Source organism: Centroberyx gerrardi, chromosome 6 (genome assembly GCF_048128805.1).
Source record: "Centroberyx gerrardi isolate f3 chromosome 6, fCenGer3.hap1.cur.20231027, whole genome shotgun sequence".
NCBI classification, from domain to species: Eukaryota; Metazoa; Chordata; class Actinopteri; order Beryciformes; family Berycidae; genus Centroberyx; species Centroberyx gerrardi.
This window is the reverse complement of record NC_136002.1, coordinates 18796521-18819621: the sequence shown is the minus strand read 5'-3', so window position 1 is coordinate 18819621 and position 23101 is coordinate 18796521. Positions and strand designations below refer to the sequence as shown.

The window sequence follows — 23101 nt, the reverse complement described above, 5'->3', positions numbered from 1 at the left end:
TATGTCTGAGTCACACAGCATGACATCAGCAGAGGCTTGTTGTGGACTAAACGTGACAAAGGTTTCTCTCATAACACACACAAACACACACACACACTGACTCAGACACACAGAGGCCCTCTCTCTCCACTCGCTCTCTCTTTCTTCCTCTATTGACTGGGAAGTGTTCCCCTTGATTTAGGGTCTGTTAGAAGATGAGAGGCAGAGGGAGGTGCTGCTTTTACCCAGGGCAGTGAGGGGGCAGAGACGGAGGGGAGAGGCTCAGCTTTGATGGCCGACTACAGAGGGGCCTGCATTATACTGGAACCCTGGGAGAGAGGCGGCGAGGCTGAGAGACGACAGCAGCTGTTCCCACATTCCTGGAGCTTCCTGTCAACCGTGCTGCCTGCGTTGCATAAAACCTCCCTTTGTAGTCCGACAAAATAAACTCTTTCCCCCAAACGTGAGAGAGCTAAGTTATGATGCAATTCACTGCTGTATGGGTTCAAGTATTATGGCTGATGGAGCGTGCGGTGGATTATACACATGGCATCATGTCTAATGTAGCATCCAGACTAAAGCGGATATCAATCATGACGTGTGCCTTCTCTAATCCTATTGCCAGAGAGAAACATGCATATTGAATATATAAAGAGATTAAAAAGACAAATGCAGCAATTCACACCACAACTTCCATGTCATAACATGGCAAACACTGTTGCTGACAGCTTCTCTTCAGGCGCTGACTCTCTTAGTTTCTCCATCAGTCTAGTGGCTTGGTGTATCTTCTACACCACCAAGAGGACAAACTAGGAATGACACCTTTGTTTCTTTTATTACCATGCACCTCACAGACAGGCATAGCATGGACCGTACACCTCTCAGACAGGTATTGTAGCAACTTGCCCAGTGTGTGTGTGTGTGTGTGTGTGTGGATACATGTGTGTGTGTGAGCTAGTGTCAGCTGTAGCGCTGTTTGCCAAGTGATAAATTGTGAGTTTATTGTGAGGCCACAGAGAGGGGTTTGCACAAGGAGGGGAAAGTGGGCCAAAAAGGGGGGGGGGTTAGTTGTTTTTCAAGTTCAGTCATTTCAATTCCTTAAGTGGTTTTCTTTCAGAGCCACTGTTTTGGTTGAAGTAGTTCATCCCAGCAGGAATTCCAGCAAAGCGACTCAATTCAATATTGTATTCAACTCTTTTATGGCATACTTAAAGTACAAAAAAATCCAACACGAATCAAAAAACACATTCAGTTTGTGCGTAGGGAGCTTTACACAATAACAGCAGCTCTAGGTTAAATAATTATACCGAAAACAAACACTTATTTCTTTTCTATGGGCTCCTTTCTGAAAAGGCCAATGTGGAGTGGAGGAGAAGAGCTCGTCTACACTCTGTCTCTGTCTCCCACAAACACACACAGAGACACACACACACACACACACACACACACACAGTTGGCTGTTGTTGGCTGTGACTGGGGTGCTGTGAGGAGAGTGGGGCTCAGTGCGGCCAGGCAGAGGCCAGTGTAGCAGGCAGGCAGTGGAGAGAGTGTTTAGTGCTCAGCCATAGAGACGTGTCCAGGGTGGATAAACCATGCTCACTGGGTGGGAGAGAGACTCAGCCCGGGACACAAGATGAAGGTGGAGAGGAAGACCTCCTCTACAGGCGACAGTGTGACAGACATTCCTTCGCTGGCGACGCTCTTTGGCCTCTTCCTCCCCCTCCTTCTCCTCACAGGTAAGACCAAACACTTCTTACTCAGAGCTTACAGGATAAAGATCTGACTGGGACTGCTATGTTTCAGATAATGGGTGCGGAACAAGTGGATTTTTTTAAATTCTGAAACTCTGACAGACTATCAACTAACGAACAGAAAGCCTGATTAGGCCTATCATCAACAGTTAGTTATCTTTTTAATTCATCTCTTTTTAATTAAAATATAATATTAACTTTTGAGGGCAACATGTTTTTTCCTCTTAGATAGTCTTTGTTGTTTTCTGTGTTTACATGAATGGCAGAAAATATCTGTATCTCTCATGAGCCAGATCAAAACAGAAATCCTCACCACGAGTGTTTGTCCAACAAAGTTAATCCTGGTTATGCTGATAGTAGGGTTATCCTTGTCCTTGTGTACCCTGGGCAGGCAGCAGAATGGATTACTTAATGGGTGGTGCTCTATTCAGCCCCCATCCCAAACTCAAAGGAGCCTGGAGTGGCCTCAGCTATTGTAGGCATGTAAGAGGGGGAAGTGTCAGTTAAGTATAATATCAACGAATTTTGGGAAAAGGGCAGGGACAGGACATGGCTGTGCTAAACTTGCTGTTGTGTGTGGTGAGTTCATGTGAGGAAAAACTGAGCTCAAATGTTTTGGGTTGGCAGTTCAATTTTACGCCCTGATGGTTTCGGTTTGAAAACGTGATTATGAGTTTGATTCCATGATCCGTACCAAGGGCCCAGTTTACTCTGGACCAGGCCAATGTTGCAAGCTGCTTTTAGCAGAATCACTGGACCCTGTGTCTATCTCCTGCTTCACCACTGACAAAGAGTCTCTCTCTCTCTCTCCCCCCTCTCTCTCTCTCTCTCTCTCTCTCTCTCTCCCTCTAAACCCCTCTCTCTCACCCTCCCTCTCTCTTTTCAAGGGAGGAAACTAGTTCCAACAATCATGCCCTTTGTCTTATCGTCCTGGCAACCCCTGTCAGGCGGACCAAATGGTTGCCACGGCGATGAGGCGATGCCATGCTAACTGCCTCACTACAGAGAATAGTGAACAGTGCCGAGTCTCTCTCTCTCTCTCTCTCTCTCTCTCTGTCTTTCTCCCAAGTTGCTCTTTCCATCTCGGAGGCCTAACGGTGGGATGCCCATCATAGGCCCCTAGCCAATGTTTAGACCTCCATGTGTCCAGCGACGCTGAGTTATAGGAACCTCCACTGTGAACATAATAGCTTTGCTGTGTTGGTTACCAAGACAGGGCTCTTCCATAAAGGATAAAATGTGGCTAACACTGTAATACCTTTTCCCTATATCCCTGCAGGAGGTGTAGAATAATTGGAGGAACACAAATCAAAATTAGTGTATTACTTGTTCACAACGAGGGGTCATAAAGATGTCTGTGGGGGAGAGAAGCAGATTGGTTATATGTCAAGACATGTGACTAGACATCATGGCCTTGACTGAACACGGAATAATAAGAATTACTTTGTTTGTATGTATAGCATAAGCTGTGCAGTGACAGTATTAAGACAAAAACCCACTCTTAAACAGAATTTATATATAATTCTGCGAGAAAGAAATATCTCAGACAGTTCAGTCAATACTGTGAACATGAAAAAGTCACTTTAGAAACCAGAGAGCTAGGGTTCTTTGTGATGCCATCAAGAGGCAAAACCTTGAGCTGCTCTACTGAAAATGAAGGACGACTGCATTTGTAAAGTAATAAAGTGTTTGGGCTCATACATACAAAACAATTTCATTTCATTGTAGGGTGGGTTTGAAGAGAGGCACCCGAGAGGCTTCGGGATTTGTCTCCTTCAGGGTCTTGGCTCTCTTGTTTTATGCTTCAGGATATTATATAAGATTTGTTCATTTTCAACCTAAACAATCTAAACTATCCAAGGTAATTAGGGTAGCATGTAAATTGTGTTTACATTAAAATTGTTACTCTATACATATATAGCTAGAGGAAAGACAAGGGACTTTACAAAAATGTGGAATCCTTTATTAGAATTTCTTGAAGGTGAGAATGTCCAGTCAACTTTTTGATTTTACTTTAACTTTTATATATTTATTTGTCCATTTATTTTGTATGCATGTGTATTTTTTTACCTGCTAAATATGTAAGATGTAAGAACTATATCTCTAGTTTATTCCCCGCTCACTAGCTAAGCACCTTGAGCTGTAAAGTGATTGCCCTTTGTTAACTCTATGTTCCTATACTACAATTCCCTGTATTATTTCCTGTATAGTGGCCACACCAGCATCTGATACGTCTCTCTGCCATCTTCTCCAGGTGCCGTGTCAGGAGTGAATGTGACCAGCCAAACCCAGCTGGTGAGAGGCACGGCGGGCAGAGAGGCCCTCCTGTCAGTCAGCTACTCCAGCAGCAGCTCCGACCAGCCTGTCATTAAGTGGCAGCTGAAGAGGGACAAGGAGAAACCCATCACCGTGGTGCAGTCTATAGGAACCAACATCATAGGGAACCTGCGGCCGGAGTACCGCAACCGCATCCTGGTGTTCGAGAATGGGTCTCTGCTGCTGCACAACCTGCAGCTGTCAGACGAAGGGGCGTACGAGGTGGAGATTTCCATCACAGATGATACCTTTACTGGAGAGCACTACATCGAGCTCACTGTGGATGGTACGCACAGTTACTGTCCTTTGAAAGGCCCGGATTATCCCAAAGTTCAGAATCACAAACAGTGGGACCAGTTCCAAATTGAGCAGGCTACCAAAAAGGAGTTATGAAAATACATTCTCTTGACTGCACAAGGGAATGTAGTGTTAAAATATTGGGAGTTTTGTTGTTGATAAATGAAACTAAAAGCTAAATTGAATATTTAATGAACACAGTGATTCAGAGTGTGCTGGTGGTGTTCTTTTTAAGACACATATACTAAAGACACCATTCAAGGTAGCAGGATTTCACACTTCAGTTCCTCTTGTGTAACTAGATGAGGCCAATCTCCCTCTCCACTCCTCCTACAAGTCTAAAAATCTTTGAATTTCAGTCTTAAACCATCTCAAAGTTTCTTTTTGCATCACGTGTTTGTCCTGTCCTCCTCAGTTCCCGTGTCCAAACCTTATGTCCAGATGATGGCCTCGTCCGTCTTGGAGTACAGCGAGTACTTTAACCTTCACTGTTCCCACGACAACGGCACAAAGCCCATCTATGGTTGGCAGAAGGGAGGCAAGGGGCTGACTAATGACTCACGTCTGCTGCTGTCTCATGACCAAAAGGTGCTGACCATCTTGCGGGTGCTGATGTCAGATGATGACATTTACGCCTGCACAGTGGAGAACCCCATCAGCAGCATGAAGAGCGTTCCCGTCAAGCTCACTGTCTACAGTAGGTGGCGCTGTAAAAGTAGTAGGATCTCTCAACTTAGGCTGAGCTCACATGTGGGATAAAGAGTGTCTGTCTGTAGTAGATGTAATGTCAGATGTGTTTCTGAGTCTGCAAGTTACAACTGAAAACTTTGTAAAGCTGATGAGTGTCTGATAATAAAGCCTGTGTGTATTTGAGCTCGATATAAAACACACATCCATTCTCAGTGGCTGGCCAAAGCAATTATCGTCCCAAACAAAATCATACTGAAGCATGCCTGCCTCTCCAGCAATGTTGTTTACAACAAGTGCAAATCCAGGCTGTGAGTCCAACAGAGTGAGTTAGCCCAGAGGGGCTGTTACTGGGCACCAGAGAGAGAGAGAGAGAGAGAGAGAGAGAGAGAGAGAGAGAGAGGCGAGCACACAGTCTAATCCAGTGAAAAGACAGTTATTTATGAGGAGGCAGTAGAAAAAGAAAGCAGGTGGGGTGGACGCTTTGCCCCAGTGGCGCTCAGTAATCCTGGGTTCATTATTGCTATACTGTGAAGTGCTGCATGAAGAGACACCAACAGGCCCGGTCCTCAAACCCCTCTGTATTCCCTCTGAATGCAAAGTCTCAGAGTGACTTCCCTAACGTGCTACTTCATGGCACCTCATTCATGCCAACACACTGACTCAACAGACTTGGCAAGCAGCGCAGAAAATCTAATATTTCTTTACCATGCTACATATCCTGGCCCCGTTTCATCGAAAGTTCTTGGCCTGCACAACGCTTCCGCAAAAAACAACACATTTCTTGCCTTAAAGCCAGTGCTTCATCCTTTCCTGGAAAATGTACTCATTCCACTGGTTCTTGTCAAAGAGAATAAAGAGAAAGAATAGGAAAAGGTTTTACATATGATATATTAGAGGTAAAGCTCGGCAGCAGAGGGGAAATACATGTGTCTGGGCAAAGCTTCGAGGGCCAGTTTTAACAAGCGTGGGAGAAAGTAGCTGCTTAGCCCTGCTGTTCTTGACATGAGCCTCTCCATCTTTCTTTCTTTTTCTTTTTTTCTTCCTCTCTTTCTTTCTTTCTTTTCTCCCCTCTCTCTTTCGCTCTCTCTTTCTCTCCTTCCCCTCTGTATCCCTCTGGCTTAGGACGGAGCTCGCTATACATCATCCTGTCCACCGGGGGCATATTCCTCCTAATCACCCTGGTGACAGTGTGTGCCTGCTGGAAACCCTCCAAGTAAGAGCCACTGTCTTTCTTCCTTGCTTTCTACTCATTTCCCCTCTTCTCTCTCTCTCTCTCTCTCTCTCTCTCTCTCTCTCTCTCTCTCTGGCTTTGATTTTGCACATGGACCTGAGGATGTGGCCAGAATCTCAATAAGCTCAGCAGCATCAATACTCTACTTAACCTCTGATATGCACTTTATTTATTGTCAATAGAAATGTGGTGAACACAGTGACCTGTAGTTTGTCTTAACTGACGTTTATAGCAGCAACATCTGGATGTGTTTCAAACGAGATCTGTTCTGTTTGCTGTAGAAAGAAGCACCGGCCTGTCCCCCAAAGAGCTCCTGTCTATGTGGAGCAGAGTGAAAATGGCCATGATGGTGAGCAACAGCAGTGGTGTTTTCCCCTTCATGTATTGTTCATATGTGTATGTACATGGTCAGCAGAATATTAGCCAATGTTGGTACTAAAATATCTTCAAATATCTTCATTTGCAGTTGATGTTGTACCTAAACCAGCCACACTTGGTCGAAGGAGTCCCATGCCTCTCTATGTTCTCAATGAAGATGTAAGTGACTAAAAAAAAAAGTTCCATTTACCAGCTATAAGAGCTATAAGGCTTGTTTCTCAGTTTGAAACCTTTGTCTTGATGGAAAAATGTGTCCGTATTTTTTGTAAAGATCTTGGCTTCATCTAGATTCGATTTCTAGATAACGTTTACCTTTTTTTTAACATGTTGCCCAACTTCTTGTTCCAGGAAACTCTAGAGCGCTTGGAGGAATGTCCAGGTAATGCTGTCAGCCAATCAGAAATGAGCAGCCCCGCTACCTATATCCCATCCCACCCCCTGTCCTCCAACACCACTGACAGGCCCATCTGGTCCGCCCCGCGCAGGTACCCCCGCAGCCCGGTGCCCTCTCCCCTGGCCCACCCTCTCCCGCTGCACCCCCCGGCTCCCCCGCTGCGCCCCCTCCGCTCCCCCGCCCACTCCCCCGGCTCGTCTCCGCACGCTTTCACCCCGATAAGAAAGGTTCGTTCCCCGGTCGGCATCCCAACCAGCCACCTGCCTGTAGAGGCAGCTGAAAGCCCGGGTACCAGCGATCAGACTCACTCCCCAACCCATGTTTCCCAGCATTCCTAGGGTTCCTAGGGCTTCACCTGTGTAGTATGTTGGTCTTTTGTTACATTCTGGCATGAGGATACTGGATTTGACACGCTAAGATAGAAGACGTCTCAACTAACTACTTGTCTTCATACGCCATCATCTGTCATCATTTATACCTCCATAGCCTTTCTTATGGACAACATTTCTCTTGTCTTCTGGGGTGTAAGAATAATATCTATTTCCTTTCCACCAGCATTTATGCCACAACCATGTATATCATACCGAGACAGTGTTATATATTTTGCTTCCTGAAGAATTTTTCTGGGAACTTTTGATATCACAAGTGCCTGTACATATGTAAATGAAAATGAATGTTTGGGGAGGATTTACCCGTTTTTGTTTCTTTTTTCTTTTCTTTTTTTTTTTTAGTAACAAAAGTGTATTTCTATTCTATGTTAGGTCATTGTATAACCTCAAAATCAAATAATAAACAAAAATGAAAAAGAAAAAATGTAGTTCATTAATTTTGTTAACACACACACACACACACACACACACCTCTTACATTTTCCATTATTATTTGTTTTATTTTTATGTATTTATGTATTCGTATTTGTCATTGCACTAAGTCACAACAGCATGAAGTAAAAGCACTTCCCATGATTCTCCATCTTCAGTGGGAGGGTAATTCCTAACTAGCCCATTAGGTGTCACCCACACATTTCCTTAAATATTTCAATGGCCAAAAGACAAAAGACTATTGAATTTTGTTGTAAATATATTTTACCTCATAAATAGATTTTTTTTAAAATCTATAAAGTATTGTTTTTTGCTTCCATTCAAATAAAAGTGGACAAATATTAACATTTTGCAACAGTTTGCATGTTATCATTTTTTTTTTGCTCTACACTGCTTGAGCAAAAAGAAAGACAGCACTCAAATGCATGATTGAGCCAACCTGAGTAGTTGGTTGACTGATGACAAAATGCCTCTTGCTCTTGAAATGCTTGACATTGGATAGTTAATGCGTATCAAGCTGCCCTTGAACTTAAAGCCACGTCAGTAATTCATCATTATTATTTAAGTAATACTAAAAATAATACTAAAATACGTGCGCTAATCAACTCCAAGAGGAAGCTTGAGTGACGTGTCTTCAAAGAGTTAATATTTACAACCAATCATCATATTTCATGTACTGCGGCCCATAGAATCATGTAGACTCCAACTGATTTGAGATTCACTTTACTATAAATGGAATCACTCTTGATTAGGGACAAATGGTCTGTTGAATGGTTGATTGAAATGACCAAATTAGTTTATATGTCTACTGTACTCGTATTGTAATAAGTGTAATAAAGACTTCAATTGTGATTCAGTTTAGCTACAGTATATGTGTTGTGTATTTTATCTTTCTTTACAAACAAGCAAAGTAGATGCTATTCTTTCATCTGAATGAAAGATGTTGGCAGAGAGCCTGGAATAAAGAGGCAAGATTAAAGGATGTTCTCGACTGTCTTCAGTTTTGAGCTACATGCTTGTGAGAAAGCGTGCTAATGCACACACACACACAGACGCACACACACACACACACACACACATACAAACACACACACACAGTGGCCAGGTCCATCATTATTGTCAGGATAATGTGTTCTTTTCAGATGTCCAGCTGGGCATCTTTTATCATGAAAATCTGCATGATTTTATTTATTGCTTTTATCCTGAAATTCGTCTTCCATTACCGAAGGTGTGATGATCACGCTTGTGTCTTGCAGTTACATAAGCAATCAGATCAGCCTGTTTTGATCTGGTCTTTACTGTCTTTGTTCTATTTGAAAGATCATTCAGTCCTTGGCGCACAGGCTCATGAATACACATACACATACACACGTGCACAAGTAAGCACACAAACATATGCATAATCACTTGTGGCATAGCCATAGAATAAATTGTCCTCAAATAAAGAAAGTGGGCCATTTTTATTGAGCAAATGTATTTCGTAGAATCTCTTTGATCTATTTTGATGTCACATTTTTTATATTAGAGAGTCCTTCCCATCCGGTTCCACCATCCAGCCTGGCAGAGGAGCATGAGAGTCCAGGCAGTAATTAGACTCTAGGGAGTGGGATCACATCTGTGTGCATGTATGTGCTAATGTGTGTGCCTGCACGTGTGTGTGTGTGTATGTGTGTGTGTGTGTGTGTGTGAATCGCTGTGTGTGGGTGCATGTGTCTGTTTCTGTATGTGTGTGTAGGGAGTCAGTATCCTATCAGCTGAATAGAGATGATGTAGGATGCTCTCCATCCCTAATTAATTACCTCCTCCTGCTGCCTGGTGGAGCTTCTCACTAATGTTCCTGTTCACACCAGCCTGTTGATGTGAAATGACTTACAGAGGAGGATGACCGCATTTATTAGAATGTTCTCATCTAGCCTTTATTCACCCATAGTGATACCAGGGAGATAAATTGTTTGGTTTTCAGTCAAGGCCATGTTCTATAAGTTAAAATATCCCATTCATTTTCCACAAAAAAGCTTATTTCTCTCAAATGTAATGCACAACTTTGTTTACATCCCTGTTAGTGAGCATTTCCCCAGAATTTCTCTCAAATGATTTTCTCATCTGAGCTGTAACCAGGCAAAATCTTTAAAATTGTTGCTTGTTGCGTTTATATTTTTGTTCAGTGGTATTTGTGCTGATAGAGCACCGGCCTTGGTCTTGATGCAGCCTGCGTTCATGAATAGATAAAATACATCAAGACTATTTAGCTGACTATTTAACTGCAGTAGGTCTTTAACACACTGAAATATGCTAAAAAGATATGCTAAATATGATGAAGTTTTAGTGGAAGATATGTTTTGACATACATTTATTAAAGATTCTTGTTAAAAAGTTAAAATGCACTGGCGACAGGCTTCCACTCTGAAATCCCTTTAAGTGCTCTGCTGAACTTGTCTGACCAAACCATCTGTCAAACCTATTCTCAACAAAGAGTGGATGAGTGGACCGGGGGTGGTAACACACACAGACACACACACACAAATGCATGTTTATGCTCACATGCATTCACCTGTACCCACATACAGCTCTTATGCACGGCAGCGGCTCACAGAAACAACAGAGGATGAGACTAAGGCCGCACTTGACCCACAAAGCCCTCTTGGATCAAAGTGGATGGTTGAATCCTGCTGATAAGATATAATTTTCCATGTAGCTCTGCTTGCTCTAATCAGTGTTTCGTGTGTGCACCGCATGCCTATTAAGTCAATAATAATGACTGTTTTCATTTTGTATCTATATCTGTGTCCTCCTAGAACATCAACAGCAGAACACAGCTATAATATTATTCCCTGGTCAGGTTTCAATCAGATAGATATGTTCACCGTTTGATAAAGCCCTACATAATGCACTTACTTTGTGTGGGTCTATGTTTTTCTCTGTGTGATGCAGTGAATCAGACTATGTAGATAAGAGGTCTGCGACCAGTGCAGGTAAGAGCTCTGCACCACTTAAGGCATTAAGGTCGTCTTTTTTCACCGTAGTAACCGTCCCCTGGCAACCAATGAGAGTGCCAATTATATTCATAGTACTCCTTAGCCCTCAGACGCCCCCATCTTGCTCACACATACCCTTCCTCATCTTCTCTGTCGCTCACACCCACTTTCTCTTCCCCTTTTTGCGTATGTGTGCTTGTGTCTGCATGTGTCTGTATGTGAGTCAGCTGCAGCCTCAGCACCTGGGACCGGACTTTCAGCCTCCACAGGGGAAACAGCATCGCTGGCATTGTGAGTATATCAGATGCTTTTTATTTTGTTATTACTCTTTTAGAATTGACTTGAGTGAGAGTTTCTATATCTCAAATGTCCAGTGTGACTGTATATGCTGTATTTGTTTTTTTATTATTTGCTATCTGATAGTGATGTGTTATATTGTGGAAACTGATAAATACTAATGAAGCACTTTTGATTTTTGGCAAATTATATATTATTATATCTAGATGGTCTAATGTGCACCTCTGTAACATTTTGTACATTAATCTTTGAAATAGAGTGAAAATGTATATGGATTTGATGTTTTTATACTGGATAGTGGCAATAGTAAAAAAAAAAATTAAAAAAAAAAGTGAGGATTATGTTATTTAAATTTCAGGCAGTTTTTATTGACACAAAACTGAGCATTTTTACCTGCTATTGATTCATTATTCTCCCATTTTTTGCCTCAAATATTTTCCTTTCATGACTAGTCTTTATTTACTGTTTTCATTGGCCATTAGCATACACTGAATCTCATGTGCATGAATGTATTTGAACAGTCAGTCTTTTTCTTCACTCGTTTGTTTGCCCAGTGTGTCCTGGGAATAAGACCCTGGTTGTCGGCTCTTCAGGGCTCCAAGCCAATATTCCTCCAGGTGTGTGAGAGAGGAGAGGGAGGTTAAAATGGGCTCCAGCTCCTCCTCCTACGCCCCCAAAACCATTTACCTGAACGTGGATGGGAAGGTTCAGAAGGTGGGTCCAGTACCAGTAGAAATGTTTTAATTATTGTGTCTGTTCCTATTGTTTTCCTTGCTGGCATTCAGTTTAGTCTCCCCACTTCTATCAGGAATGTATTGTGACTTAACAAATGTTGGTCTTGTCTTTTCCACCACAAACCCACTGCTCTGTTGTGTGTGTGAGACAGGCTGGTTTTATAAACTTTTTAAACGGTTTCATAGAAATTTAAAGTAAAAAAGTCTTACGTTTTCGAAGTGTTATATACTGTAGATAGGTTTGGGGAGTAATAGTTTACATAGAACAGGACTCCAATGATGTGACTACAAAAAATGATAACTGGTTTGCAGGAATCAGATTACAAACACTTTTGATAAATAGGTGATTGCTTGCTGGATTCATCAGAATGATGTTTGCAGATGGAAATGACAAGTATGAGATGGTATTCATAGTATTCCCATGATGTCACATGCATTTTCTATCAATATGGTGCTTAATCATATACACAGCTAATTGGCTGTAGCTGTCGTTTGATTATAATCACCTGTTAATTTATTACAATCACCTATTACTTTCCTACCAAGATGGCCGTGTGGTGATGTAACAGGATACTATGAATACATAAAATTAATTTTACTTTGGTTGAAATCATGTTTAACCACAGTTACAGACTATTGAATTTACATTCATAGATAATTTACACAAAAATAGATAAATTACATAGATAACCCAATGTTGCAAAATAATACAAAAAAGATATCTAATAATAATAGCAATAATATTAATAATACAATTATCCAAAATGGTTGAAAATAATCACAGCAGGCATCATCTAATGAAGTTTATTAGATTTTAAAGCAGGTAATCAGAATTTAATAATGGGTTAAATTTTGGATGTAACCATAAACAACCCTAACTATGGCAATTAAATAATTCAATTATTTTTAATTCCCCTCCTTGAAACAGAAAGCGGGCATTCCCAGTGGACTAACCTCACCTGACATGGTGCTAAAAATAGACTATGATGCAGTGTAGTGTGTCTTACAGGTGTCCCTGACGGAGCCAAACACCTGTTCTTAACAGGTTACACATGATGCACTATTTTCTGCTCTATGGTATATGGGTCAAAATGGGGATTTAGATCTATGTATCTCTGCCCCAAAGTCTCCAAAAGCAGCACACGAGCCACTGCACAGTGGTGAAGTAGAAAAGAAAAGATGTGGAAGAGAAAATAACATCTCACACTGAGTGATTTCAGCCTTTTAATTATAGCACTCACATAGCAACCGCACAGTAATCATTTGAACACCAATGACAAGTGGATGAGGAGGGCCTGGAGCTCGGGGTTTCATGTTGCAGCGTTCCAAACATGCTGCAGTATAGATAAATGAAACACTTGCTGGATCTGGTGATGTAGAGTGTTTCAAGTAGAGAGCTGGAGATGACATCTGTCTGTTGAAGAGCCCTGAGCCCAAGGGCTGAGGGTGAATGTTTGTCTGCTACACCTGCTGCCTTCAAGATGTAAGATTACTGTTTTTCTAGGATGCACTGGGCATATCAACCCACTTCTGACCATTATAGACAACAGTTTATGTATGCTATGTATACTGTAGTGAGGTGTTATATACTGTACTGATTTGCATGCATGTTTTTGTAGGTGAATTGTGTGGTTGTGGCAGTTAGGCCGTGGATAATGTTGTTATCTCCAAGAGCTCCATGAACTCTTGCACTCCAGCTGTCTCGTTCTTTCACATCGTTCCTTCATTGCTCTCAGTGTTAACTTGACCTTATTTAGCCACAGTCTGAACCGGCCCTTATGGACTTCACATACATTCCCATGTGACTCGCTTGTCTAAATTCAAATACGTGAAATTTGATAACCTTCCGGCTACCCCGTCCGAACACTGAGGCCTTATATCAAAACCACAGCAGCTGTTTGTGTGCAGGTGTGCCTTTGAAACCCGTGTAGACACAGATGACTCTGTGTTGGATTTGAGGGCCAAGCGGCTGCACAATACAGGCTTTCTCATAAATGTGTGACCGTGATGACATGAATTGCATTACTGTGCGCTGTTATACATAATAACCTATCTACATCACAATACAAATAAATACTCTCCCTCTCCCTCTCCCACATTTGTTTCTGGATTAATACGAAAGGAGAAGCAACTAGCTTGTGTCTGAGCTGACGAAACTGCATGACCAATAAAAACCAACTGTGTGTCTCTGTCAGGTGGTGTTCAGTCGGCACTGCAGCCCATGTGACATCAAGGAGCTTCTGTGTTCCTCATCCAACATCCCCAGGTCTTCATTTATTTATTTATGTTTGTTTGTTTGTTTGTTTGTTTGTTAATACAGGGACAATGCAATTCACCTGCTGTCCCTGTGCATAATGTTAGATAGCCATTAAAAACAACAAAAACAGAATATGATGCAAAGCAATGTAGACAGATTGAGAGGATATTATATAAAGCAACACAGAGACACGACAAGTATCATAAAAGGCAGCAAGATCATAATGATCATCATGCAGGCATAATAAACCATGGCAGATAGGGAAGTACAAACATATTGGGAAGCCAAGCACAGTAACAGTAAAGCAGACATTGTCATAAGTAACACTGGCATGCAAACATTTAGACAATGCGATAATCAGACAGACATACTGTATTGGCCATGCACATCAAATCAGACAATAAAAAATACCAAAAACATATATTTTTCTTCTTCTCTTTGTCTCATCATCTTTCTCTTATTGCTTTTTCCCCCCCTCTCATTTAACAAAAGTTATGTCTATTATGTCAGCAGGCTCTTTCACCTCCTCCTCCTCGTCTCTCACTCTCCTCCTACCACTCCTCTCACTCCTGCTTTTCTTTCTCATCCTCTCGCCGCAGGAACACTGCCATCATGATGGTGGACCCAGAAGGTGCCTTGGTCTCCATAGATCCCACCATGCCAACCAACTCTCCAAAGTAACACAGCAGCATTATGATATTGTCTATATATTTTATCAAAAAAGTTCACAGCATTTCAACTATTTTGACTTACCTATGCAGTCAATTACTACTCATTATTATAGCTCAATTCTCATCTTTTTCAAAACCTCTGCATTGTTTCAGATACTCTTTCTGTAAATATACTGAGTTTTCTTTGCAATGTGACACATTTTTCAAGTATTGGTAAACTTGGTAAAAAAGGATGCTACTGTGAATCTTTGAGAAATTATGCAAACTTTATCTGGACTTATGAATGATGATTGCACATCTGATTCCTTCACAGCTCTTTGTACAAAGTTGTCCCTCTGTCTACTGGTCAACTTGGAGGTAAATTCATTGACCTACCACAGTAACTAGCTCATTGGCACACATACACACATGCACAAACAGCATGTATACAGAGAAATGAATTATGACATTAGATTAAAAATACTAAGCTCTTCACCATGTGGATGCTCTTCAGTGATTTATCACCAGTGTGTTTACCTCTGCAGAGAAGGAGGACATGTTTCAGAACGTGTTGACTCAGGTGGCCGAGCAGTTCAGCAGGTAACGTCTGTGTTGTTGATGTTATGTTATGGCTGAAGCATGGCCTTCCCCACCCTCACACATACCTCACTGACACCAGTGCCTTTCAAACACGTTTAGAGATAATACTCCACATTTTCTAACCATACGTTACCATACATACTGCAATGCATAGCAGCAAGTTAAAAGACTGTATGCTGTTTCTCTCTAGTTATCTCATATTTTTAGTCCCACTTGAAGTTCAAATTGTCCCCACAACCAGGGAACAAAAATGAAAAAGAGCTATATGTCTTCTATCATTTGTTATCCTCTTACAGAGCTTTTCGCGTCAATGAGTTGAAGACCGAGGTCACCAACAGGCTAGCCATGCTGGAGAAGAGAGTGGAGTGTAGGTGGTATTTTTTATGCAGTTTCTCTGAAAGGGTCACATAGTTCGGATTTCGTATTTTATTTTAACAACCTGTCCTGAATCATTGGTAAAGAATGAAGCAAATGAAATTGAGGCACATTCCAAAATTGAAGTGAAGCTGAATCTGACACTTTTGGGTTCTTTACTGATGGTAAATTAATGTTTGTCTACACTCCACTAAAGATTTGTGTTGTATTGTTTCAGTGGAGGGCTTGAAGGTGGTGGAGATTGAGAAGTGTAAAAATGACCTGAAGAAGCTACGAGATGAGATGACTTCAAGAGGTGGTGGCAGGTGAAATGAAGATCAAGTCAGCCACTAGGAGGCTCTTATTATTAGCCACATCAAATTTCACATCTAATAACAATATCAAACTAAATGTCCTTCACTTTTTTCCTTTCAACTTCAGAGTGAACTGTCCTTGCAAATACAACTTCTCAGACGATGGGAAGAAGCTCACTCCTAGACGAGATGTCCCCAATTATCCAAAGGTCTGTCCACTGGGATTATGGGTTCTTTCATTACTATTACAGTAACTGAAGCCAACTTCTGCATCTCTACAGCTTATGTTGAGCTCATTTATCTTTTTGGTATATACAGTACACGTTGTCTCAGGAGACCATTGAGGCGCTGAAGAAGCCAACATTTGATGTGTGGCATTGGGAACACAATGAGGTTTGTTGATATCACCACTTTGTCAGCCATTTCCACTCCAGGTCATCTAGTTTTCATTCAACTGTTTTCTCTTTATAGCTGAATGTCAATTGGATACTTCATCTTTATCTTATATATCTCTATTTCTATGTAATTTGTATGTAAATTTCTATTATTTCTGCTGCTGCTGCTGTTTGAAGCTTCTTTTGCATGTTTGAATTTCATCACTTTTCTCTTCCTCTGTGGTTGCAGATGCTGAGCTGTCTGGAGTACATGTACCATGACCTGGGACTGGTGAAGGAATTCAACATGAACCCCATCACACTCAAACGCTGGCTGGTAAAGTCAGAACAGTAGAGAAACACTTAGTATGGATACATGCAGCGATGCACATGCTATGTAGGCCAGATTTAGAGCAAGCCTTTAAAAGTCTTATGTTGGACTTCACTCCGACAGACTGGTTCTCTTTTGATAAGGAGCTGCTGATTAGGGCGAAGCTGGTTAAATGAAAATCAATAATGGGTACAGCACAGATTAGAAAATACTCATTAAAGGGTGCAATGTCAGGAATACTTCTATCTGTTTTGAGAATCTGTACTCTGTGTTTGGAGAATCTGTAATATTTGTGACCACTACATTTCTGTCTTCAAGTTGGGCATTCAGGAGAACTATCGCACCAACCCCTTCCACAACTTCCGCCACTGCTTCTGTGTTAGTCAGATGATGTATGGCATGATCCACCTTTGCAACCTACAGGTGAGAAGTGTGTGAAAAGTGAAAAGTGATGGAAGTAAAGTACATGTCAGATTTCACCATTTAAGTTCTAAATCATTTTAACACCTCTTCTTACAAATCAGTTACAGAATCATCTGTCTTTTAGAAACATTGACGAATGAACTTCAGGTTGCACAACTTTTCCAAAAGCATTTTGGACTTACACCCTTCATATATATGTGTCTGTTCTCCAGGAGAAGCTGACTCTCACCGACATGGGCATTCTGATGACAGCTGCGGTGTGTCATGACCTGGACCACCCTGGCTACAACAACACGTAAGGCTCACACTTTTCACACGTTTACCTGTCTGTCTGGCCACAATGTCAGGAGCCTAAAACAACTCCATCAACTTTCATCCTGTCTTCTCACATTGTTACCCCTCCCACACCAAAAGTATGTATCATTATGGAGCTAATATACATAATATCCCCATATACATAATGTACCAATATAGACCATGCAACTCGTTATAGCACATGTGAAGAGCGTGAAAGAGGGATGGAACTCTAGATTTAGACCTGCGAGACGCAGCCATTGCATCTGCAGCATTAACTAGCTCTGTAGGGGTGCTGACAGATCGAGCACTACAGATGCCCATTCACCACAGCATGTTTTGAAATCCCCTGCACAACACTGTTGTCACTGAACTGTGAAACTAGTTCAGCATGGAGAGAGTTCAGGTATGAAAACATGCTGACTCAGATTATGCATGTTGTTTTTGGTCAAAGTTTTACCCGGTCGCTTCTTCAGGTGAGAGGATTTTTAGGGATAGTCAGGGATACTTTCTGATAATATGCTGGTAATAGGGATGCTTCAGTGTAATCATTCCACAGATGGAGTGACTAAATTTTACTGACTGATTTATCCATCCATCCATCCATCAGGTACCAAATCAATGCCCGTACAGAGCTGGCAGTGCGCTACAACGACATCTCTCCGCTGGAGAACCATCACTGTGCTGTGGCCTTCCAGATCCTCTCTCTGCCTGAGTGCAATATCTTTGCGAATGTGGATCCTGAGGCATTCAAACAGATCAGACAGGTGGGGAAGATGTGCAAGTACAGGCTGTCCTCAGTGAACAGTAAAGCAGTTCAGTAAAAGCAGAATGAAGCCAGGGATTTCTTCATGAAATGCAGAATGGATTTTATCTTAATGTAACTACTACAAAGTTTCGTGATTAATCTGGAGAATATCTTGACTTTGTGACTTGATTTGTAAGACGATGTTCGTGCAAACCACAGGACTTTGACTTTGCTTTTGCGTCTCCAGGCAATTATCACCCTGATTCTGGCCACTGACATGGCCAGACATGGGGAGATACTAGACTCCTTCAAACAAAAGATGGACAACTTTGACTTCACCAATGAGGAGCATGTCACATGTGTACGTATACATTATCCCTTAAAATATCACATTGCATCTCCACCTGACAGAGATCAGCTGTTTATTGTACACATGAAGATGTGACCTCGGCACAAGCCAGCCTTTATCTGTCGAGTCTGTTGTAATCAGTATAAGCCATAGGGATTGTATTAGCGTAATTGGGTGAGTGGTCACAGTAATGGATGCTGTAAGGCAAGGCTGTGTGCGTTGATGTAGTGTATAGTGAAAAGGCTTCTTTATCCTCCATTTGGTGTGTGTGTGGGCATTGTATGTGTGTATATGTGTGTGTGTGTGTGTGTGTGTGTGTGTGTGTTTTCAGCTGAAGATGGTTTTGATCAAGTGCTGTGACATTTCCAATGAGGTGAGGCCCACGGAGGTAGCTGAGCCCTGGGTGGATTGTCTACTGGAGGAGTACTTCATGCAGGTGACCTCAGCCAAAACACTCACTTTACCCCTGAACCCATAAGGTGATGCTCAACTCATGATACTTGACTGAAAACAGCAGTAGAAACAGTCATGGCGATCAATAAACAGCCACAATAAGTACAGCTTTTCACGATTTTCCCTCATATATCTAAAGTGGTGATCAATTAATACACACTACAGTGTAATGGTGAGAGACTGCTCCTTGGTGAGGATCGAATGACAGTGTTTTGCTCCTGTGTGGCGGTCAGAGTGACAGGGAGAAGTCTGAGGGTCTTCCTGTGGCTCCCTTCATGGACAGAGACAAAGTCACCAAGCCCACTGCTCAGATTGGATTCATCAAGTTTGTCCTCATCCCAATGTTTGAGACTGTCATGAAGGTAGGCCTATGTGTCTATGCATGTCTGTCTATGAGTGTGTGTATGTGTGTATGTCCTGCATACACACATCCGCTTTGATTAACACCTAAGTAATCTATTATGTTTGTAGGGATTCCTATTATCATTATTATTATTATTAGCTATTATGATTCTGTATTCAGTCCAATAACATAGATTGGTAATTTTTTTCTAATTTGGCACATTGACAAAGAATGGTACTGATTGGCCCATAAGGGGCGCTATAATAACCCCTGCGCCGTTTGTCATAGAGATGTGAAACTTGGTACAGATATGTATCTGGACTTGCTGAACCATTTTGCCTGTAGGACCCCTAAAAATTGCCGCCATTTTTGATTTTTCGTCTCTCGTCTTCTGAACCACAGGTCAGAATGACACAACATTTGGCAAGTAAATTCATTGGATCTGTCTTTACTTAGTTCGAAAAAAGCTAAGGGATCAGTTAAAAAAACATAGCCAAGTTACTTACCTATCAATTTTTTAAATTTGCACAAAAAGTTCAACTGTCTGTAAAATCATGACATAGTAATCAATCCACTTGAAATTCTACAGGTTGGTCAGAAATCTAATTTTAAACAGATCTACCAAGACGCATGCTGCTGATATGTTGAGATTTGAAGAAACCTTTTGAACTTACAGTATGTTGTGTTGTGATAATAACAAAGACTCCAATACCCACAATGCCTTGTGGGGCAATCAGGGAACTCAGTGCATTCTTTGTCACATTGTGGTAACCTGTTCATTGCAGCTAGCAGCTATATGTTTTATATTGTGGTGTCCATCAGCTTTTCCCTCAGATAGAGGAGATCATGGTTCAACCTTTGAGAGACTCTCGTGATCACTATGAGGAGCTGAAACAGATCGATGACGCCATGACAGAGGTAGAACCTAATCTATCTACTTAACTATCTATCTATCTATCTATCTATCTATCTATCTATCTATCTATCTATATATCTATCCATCTATCTATCTATCTATCTATCTATCTTTCTACTGTATCTATCTGTCTGTCTGTCTGTCTATTTATCCATCTAAATACAGTATCATCCTACGGTCCGTATCTCCCTGTCTCCCTCCCTCCCTACTTTGATGCATATTGTGCTGTGCTGTGTGTGTTTCTCAGTGTTTCTTTCACTAAGTGATATAAAACAATGCCACCTATGCAGGTTTCCCACAGTAAGAGGAAGCCTAATAGTAAACAAATCCAATGTAGTCAGTGTAATTTAAGCCTAGTGCTTGGTGCTTTTCACCTGTGGCTAGCAAACAAACTCTACGAATCATCAACCGTGCTACTTGTTTTAGATGGGTGGGGTCACACACACCCACGCACGCACGCACGCACGCACACACGCACTCACATACCCACCCACACATTCTCTTGCTAACATAAAGGTGTGTCTTTTGTTCAATGAGGCACAGAAGAAAAAAACTGAAAATATGTCATTAGGCGGGAAGAAGAAGAAGTAAGCTCTCTCTGCAGTGAGTGAGTGCAGTGGTAACTGTGTAAGTAAAAGCAACTGACTCCTTGGTTGTGCTCTAGTGTTAGTCATGAGTGCCCCCTCTCTCTGCCTTTCTCTAGCCTCCCCACAGCTACTCTCCACTATAGTGAACTCTATCTACGAAAGCCCAGACCTTTAGGAATGGACAGCACTTTCATCACTTTGTATATTCGCCTGCTAAGCAAACACCAGTGAGTTCATATCAATTTACTCACAAAAAGGAAAACCATTTTTGGTAATCCCTTTTAGTTTGCTCAAACAAAATTGGTCCAAAGTGAGAATGTTTTGGCCGATGTGTAGCTCTCCATTGTAAGAAAGAAAGAAAGTTGTATATGTGGCAGTATGTTTGGTTGAATTGTTGATTGTAAAAAAAGAATAAAAAGTTTGATCATAAAAAAAGTCCTAGGTCAAAACAAAGTGGTGAAGTTGTTGCTCATTTCTACTAGATTTCCCTCTTAACCCAATTTTACTTATTTTACAGTGACAAGATGCAACATTATCTACTTCTGAATTAACCTATAATTTTCTTTTGTTGCATTTGACATTCAGCTTTTCCACAGAGTAGCATGAAGTTGCCACCAGACTCTGTCTGGGTCAGTTTTGACATTTCCCCACAAATGGAGAGGGAAGCCAGTCCTCACTCAGAACTCAAGGGCAACTTCAGTCGGGAGCCTTTTGTTTTTTGTTTTTATCAATGAACCCTCTGGTGGAAGAGTGAGATTCTTGAGATTCTTCCTGTCTCCCCCTGTCTCCCCCTGCCTAATTCAAGCTGTTATTCCATTGTAGGGGACTCAATTTGTGATCAAATTCAAAAAAGAGTTAAAGCATGAATAAGGCCTGGTTGAGGTCATTCTGCACTGCGGCCTGGAGGATTACAGATGGAGCAGGAAGGAGAGAAAAAGAGACTGCTTGGCTACATACTGAACTAAACTTAGACATCAAGGTGGCATATGTTGAACTTTGACTTAGCCTTCTGCACTGGATGTAACAGAGAGGGACCTGGTGACCTCTCTGCATGTTTATGGTGTTTATATTCTGCTCTCTGCTCGTTTTTCTTTCATCGTGCTGCAAGTGTATGAAAAGTCAATTTCTCTCCAAAAAACTAACTTTTGGGAAATTAAGAAAAACAACCTTATTTTCAGATTGATGACCATGCATTTTTGAAAATATACAATGGCTTTTGAATAGGCCTCATGGACCATAGGTTCATGACACTATTGACCACATAAATGACCAGGTTTTTTCCAGTAGAAAAATAAAAAGCACCAAAGTTTCAAGGAGGAATGCAGCAGCAGTTAAAACAACTTCACACCTACACTCTTACCTCTTAGCTTGCACACAATCAGAAATTCATTAAACCTTCAAAATTATATATTCTCATGTGTTCAAGAGTTTGACTTGTAAATGAAAAATAAGCCAAATTCGGGTATATAATAATAATAATAATAATAATAATAATAATAATAATAATAACAATAATAATAATAATAATATTACCCAAGTGTACTCAACATTTAAAATGTAAAGTGTTGTACAGCTTCACAATACATGGAAAACTCATGTTCATTTGTCACACATTGTAAGTCCTTGTATATAAAGGTTAGACAATATATTTCAGAGTGAACAGGTATCTTCTATCTCAAGGCCAATACTGGGATGATGGTGTTTCCACAGAGGAAACCATACTGCGATCACAAATTGGGGCTTTAATACAAACAAATGAAGCAGTCTTTAAGTCAGACTGGGTCAAATGAGAACATCCTCAAATATAAATTGACACGGTCAATAAATTAGCCTTAAGTCTGTTCAAATACATTGATTATGATACAACTCATGAATGTGAATGAACTCCTGATGTGCGCTTTGTGTAATAATGCCACATGTGAGTCGTTAGATATTAGCATTGTGTGTTGTCATCCTGTTGTTAATGCATACAGTAGAGACCATAACACACCACAGCAAGTGCCTCTCTATATGTCATTGTAGTTGCTATTATTATATTGAGTTAACACTAACATGTTGTTTTATATCTGTTGTGAAGAAAGGTTTAAGTATTTTTGCAAACAGAATGTGTTCTTATTAATCTGAGTCAATAGAGTTTAATGGCTTGATAAATTATTTCTCCCGTTGTTTGCTTCCTCATTGCAGCACATTCTGCATACATACTGCTGATTACTTACCTGTTAAAAACATAACATTGATACCTAAT

General features: G+C 41.1%; 2 protein-coding genes across 2 annotated transcripts; both read left to right on the top strand.

Moving 5' to 3' along the window:
* Positions 1-1612: 1612 nt before the first annotated feature.
* hepacama (hepatic and glial cell adhesion molecule a) lies at positions 1613-7374 on the top strand. The gene is made up of 7 exons (XM_071900729.1): positions 1613-1715; positions 3985-4332; positions 4759-5040; positions 6156-6246; positions 6546-6613; positions 6731-6801; positions 6991-7374. The coding sequence occupies exons 1-7, from the start codon at positions 1613-1615 to the stop codon at positions 7372-7374; spliced, it is 1347 nt and encodes a 448-aa protein (XP_071756830.1).
* A 4400-nt stretch (positions 7375-11774) lies between these two features.
* On the top strand, positions 11775-20860 carry pde9ac (phosphodiesterase 9ac). The gene is made up of 18 exons (XM_071900728.2): positions 11775-11843; positions 14059-14129; positions 14720-14797; positions 15105-15148; positions 15316-15370; positions 15667-15737; positions 15963-16050; positions 16166-16247; positions 16357-16431; positions 16663-16749; positions 17062-17166; positions 17379-17461; positions 18071-18227; positions 18456-18569; positions 18889-18993; positions 19244-19372; positions 20176-20271; positions 20807-20860. Exons 1-18 carry the CDS (start codon positions 11775-11777, stop codon positions 20858-20860), a joined length of 1563 nt encoding a protein of 520 aa, XP_071756829.1.
* The last annotated feature ends 2241 nt before the right edge of the window (positions 20861-23101 follow it).

Bases quoted from the DNA above. Each gene is read 5' to 3' on its own strand.
- hepacama (XM_071900729.1), top strand. From the start codon at position 1,613: ATGAAGGTGGAGAGGAAGACCTCCTCTACAGGCGACAGTGTGACAGAC. The intron at 4,333-4,758 runs GTACGCACAGTT...TGTCCTCCTCAG, and splicing joins CATCGAGCTCACTGTGGATG to TTCCCGTGTCCAAACCTTAT. The intron at 6,802-6,990 runs GTAAGTGACTAA...TTCTTGTTCCAG, and splicing joins TCTATGTTCTCAATGAAGAT to GAAACTCTAGAGCGCTTGGA.
- pde9ac (XM_071900728.2), top strand. From the start codon at position 11,775: ATGGGCTCCAGCTCCTCCTCCTACGCCCCCAAAACCATTTACCTGAAC. The intron at 11,844-14,058 runs GTGGGTCCAGTA...TGTCTCTGTCAG, and splicing joins TGGATGGGAAGGTTCAGAAG to GTGGTGTTCAGTCGGCACTG. The intron at 18,570-18,888 runs GTACGTATACAT...GTGTGTTTTCAG, and splicing joins ATGAGGAGCATGTCACATGT to CTGAAGATGGTTTTGATCAA.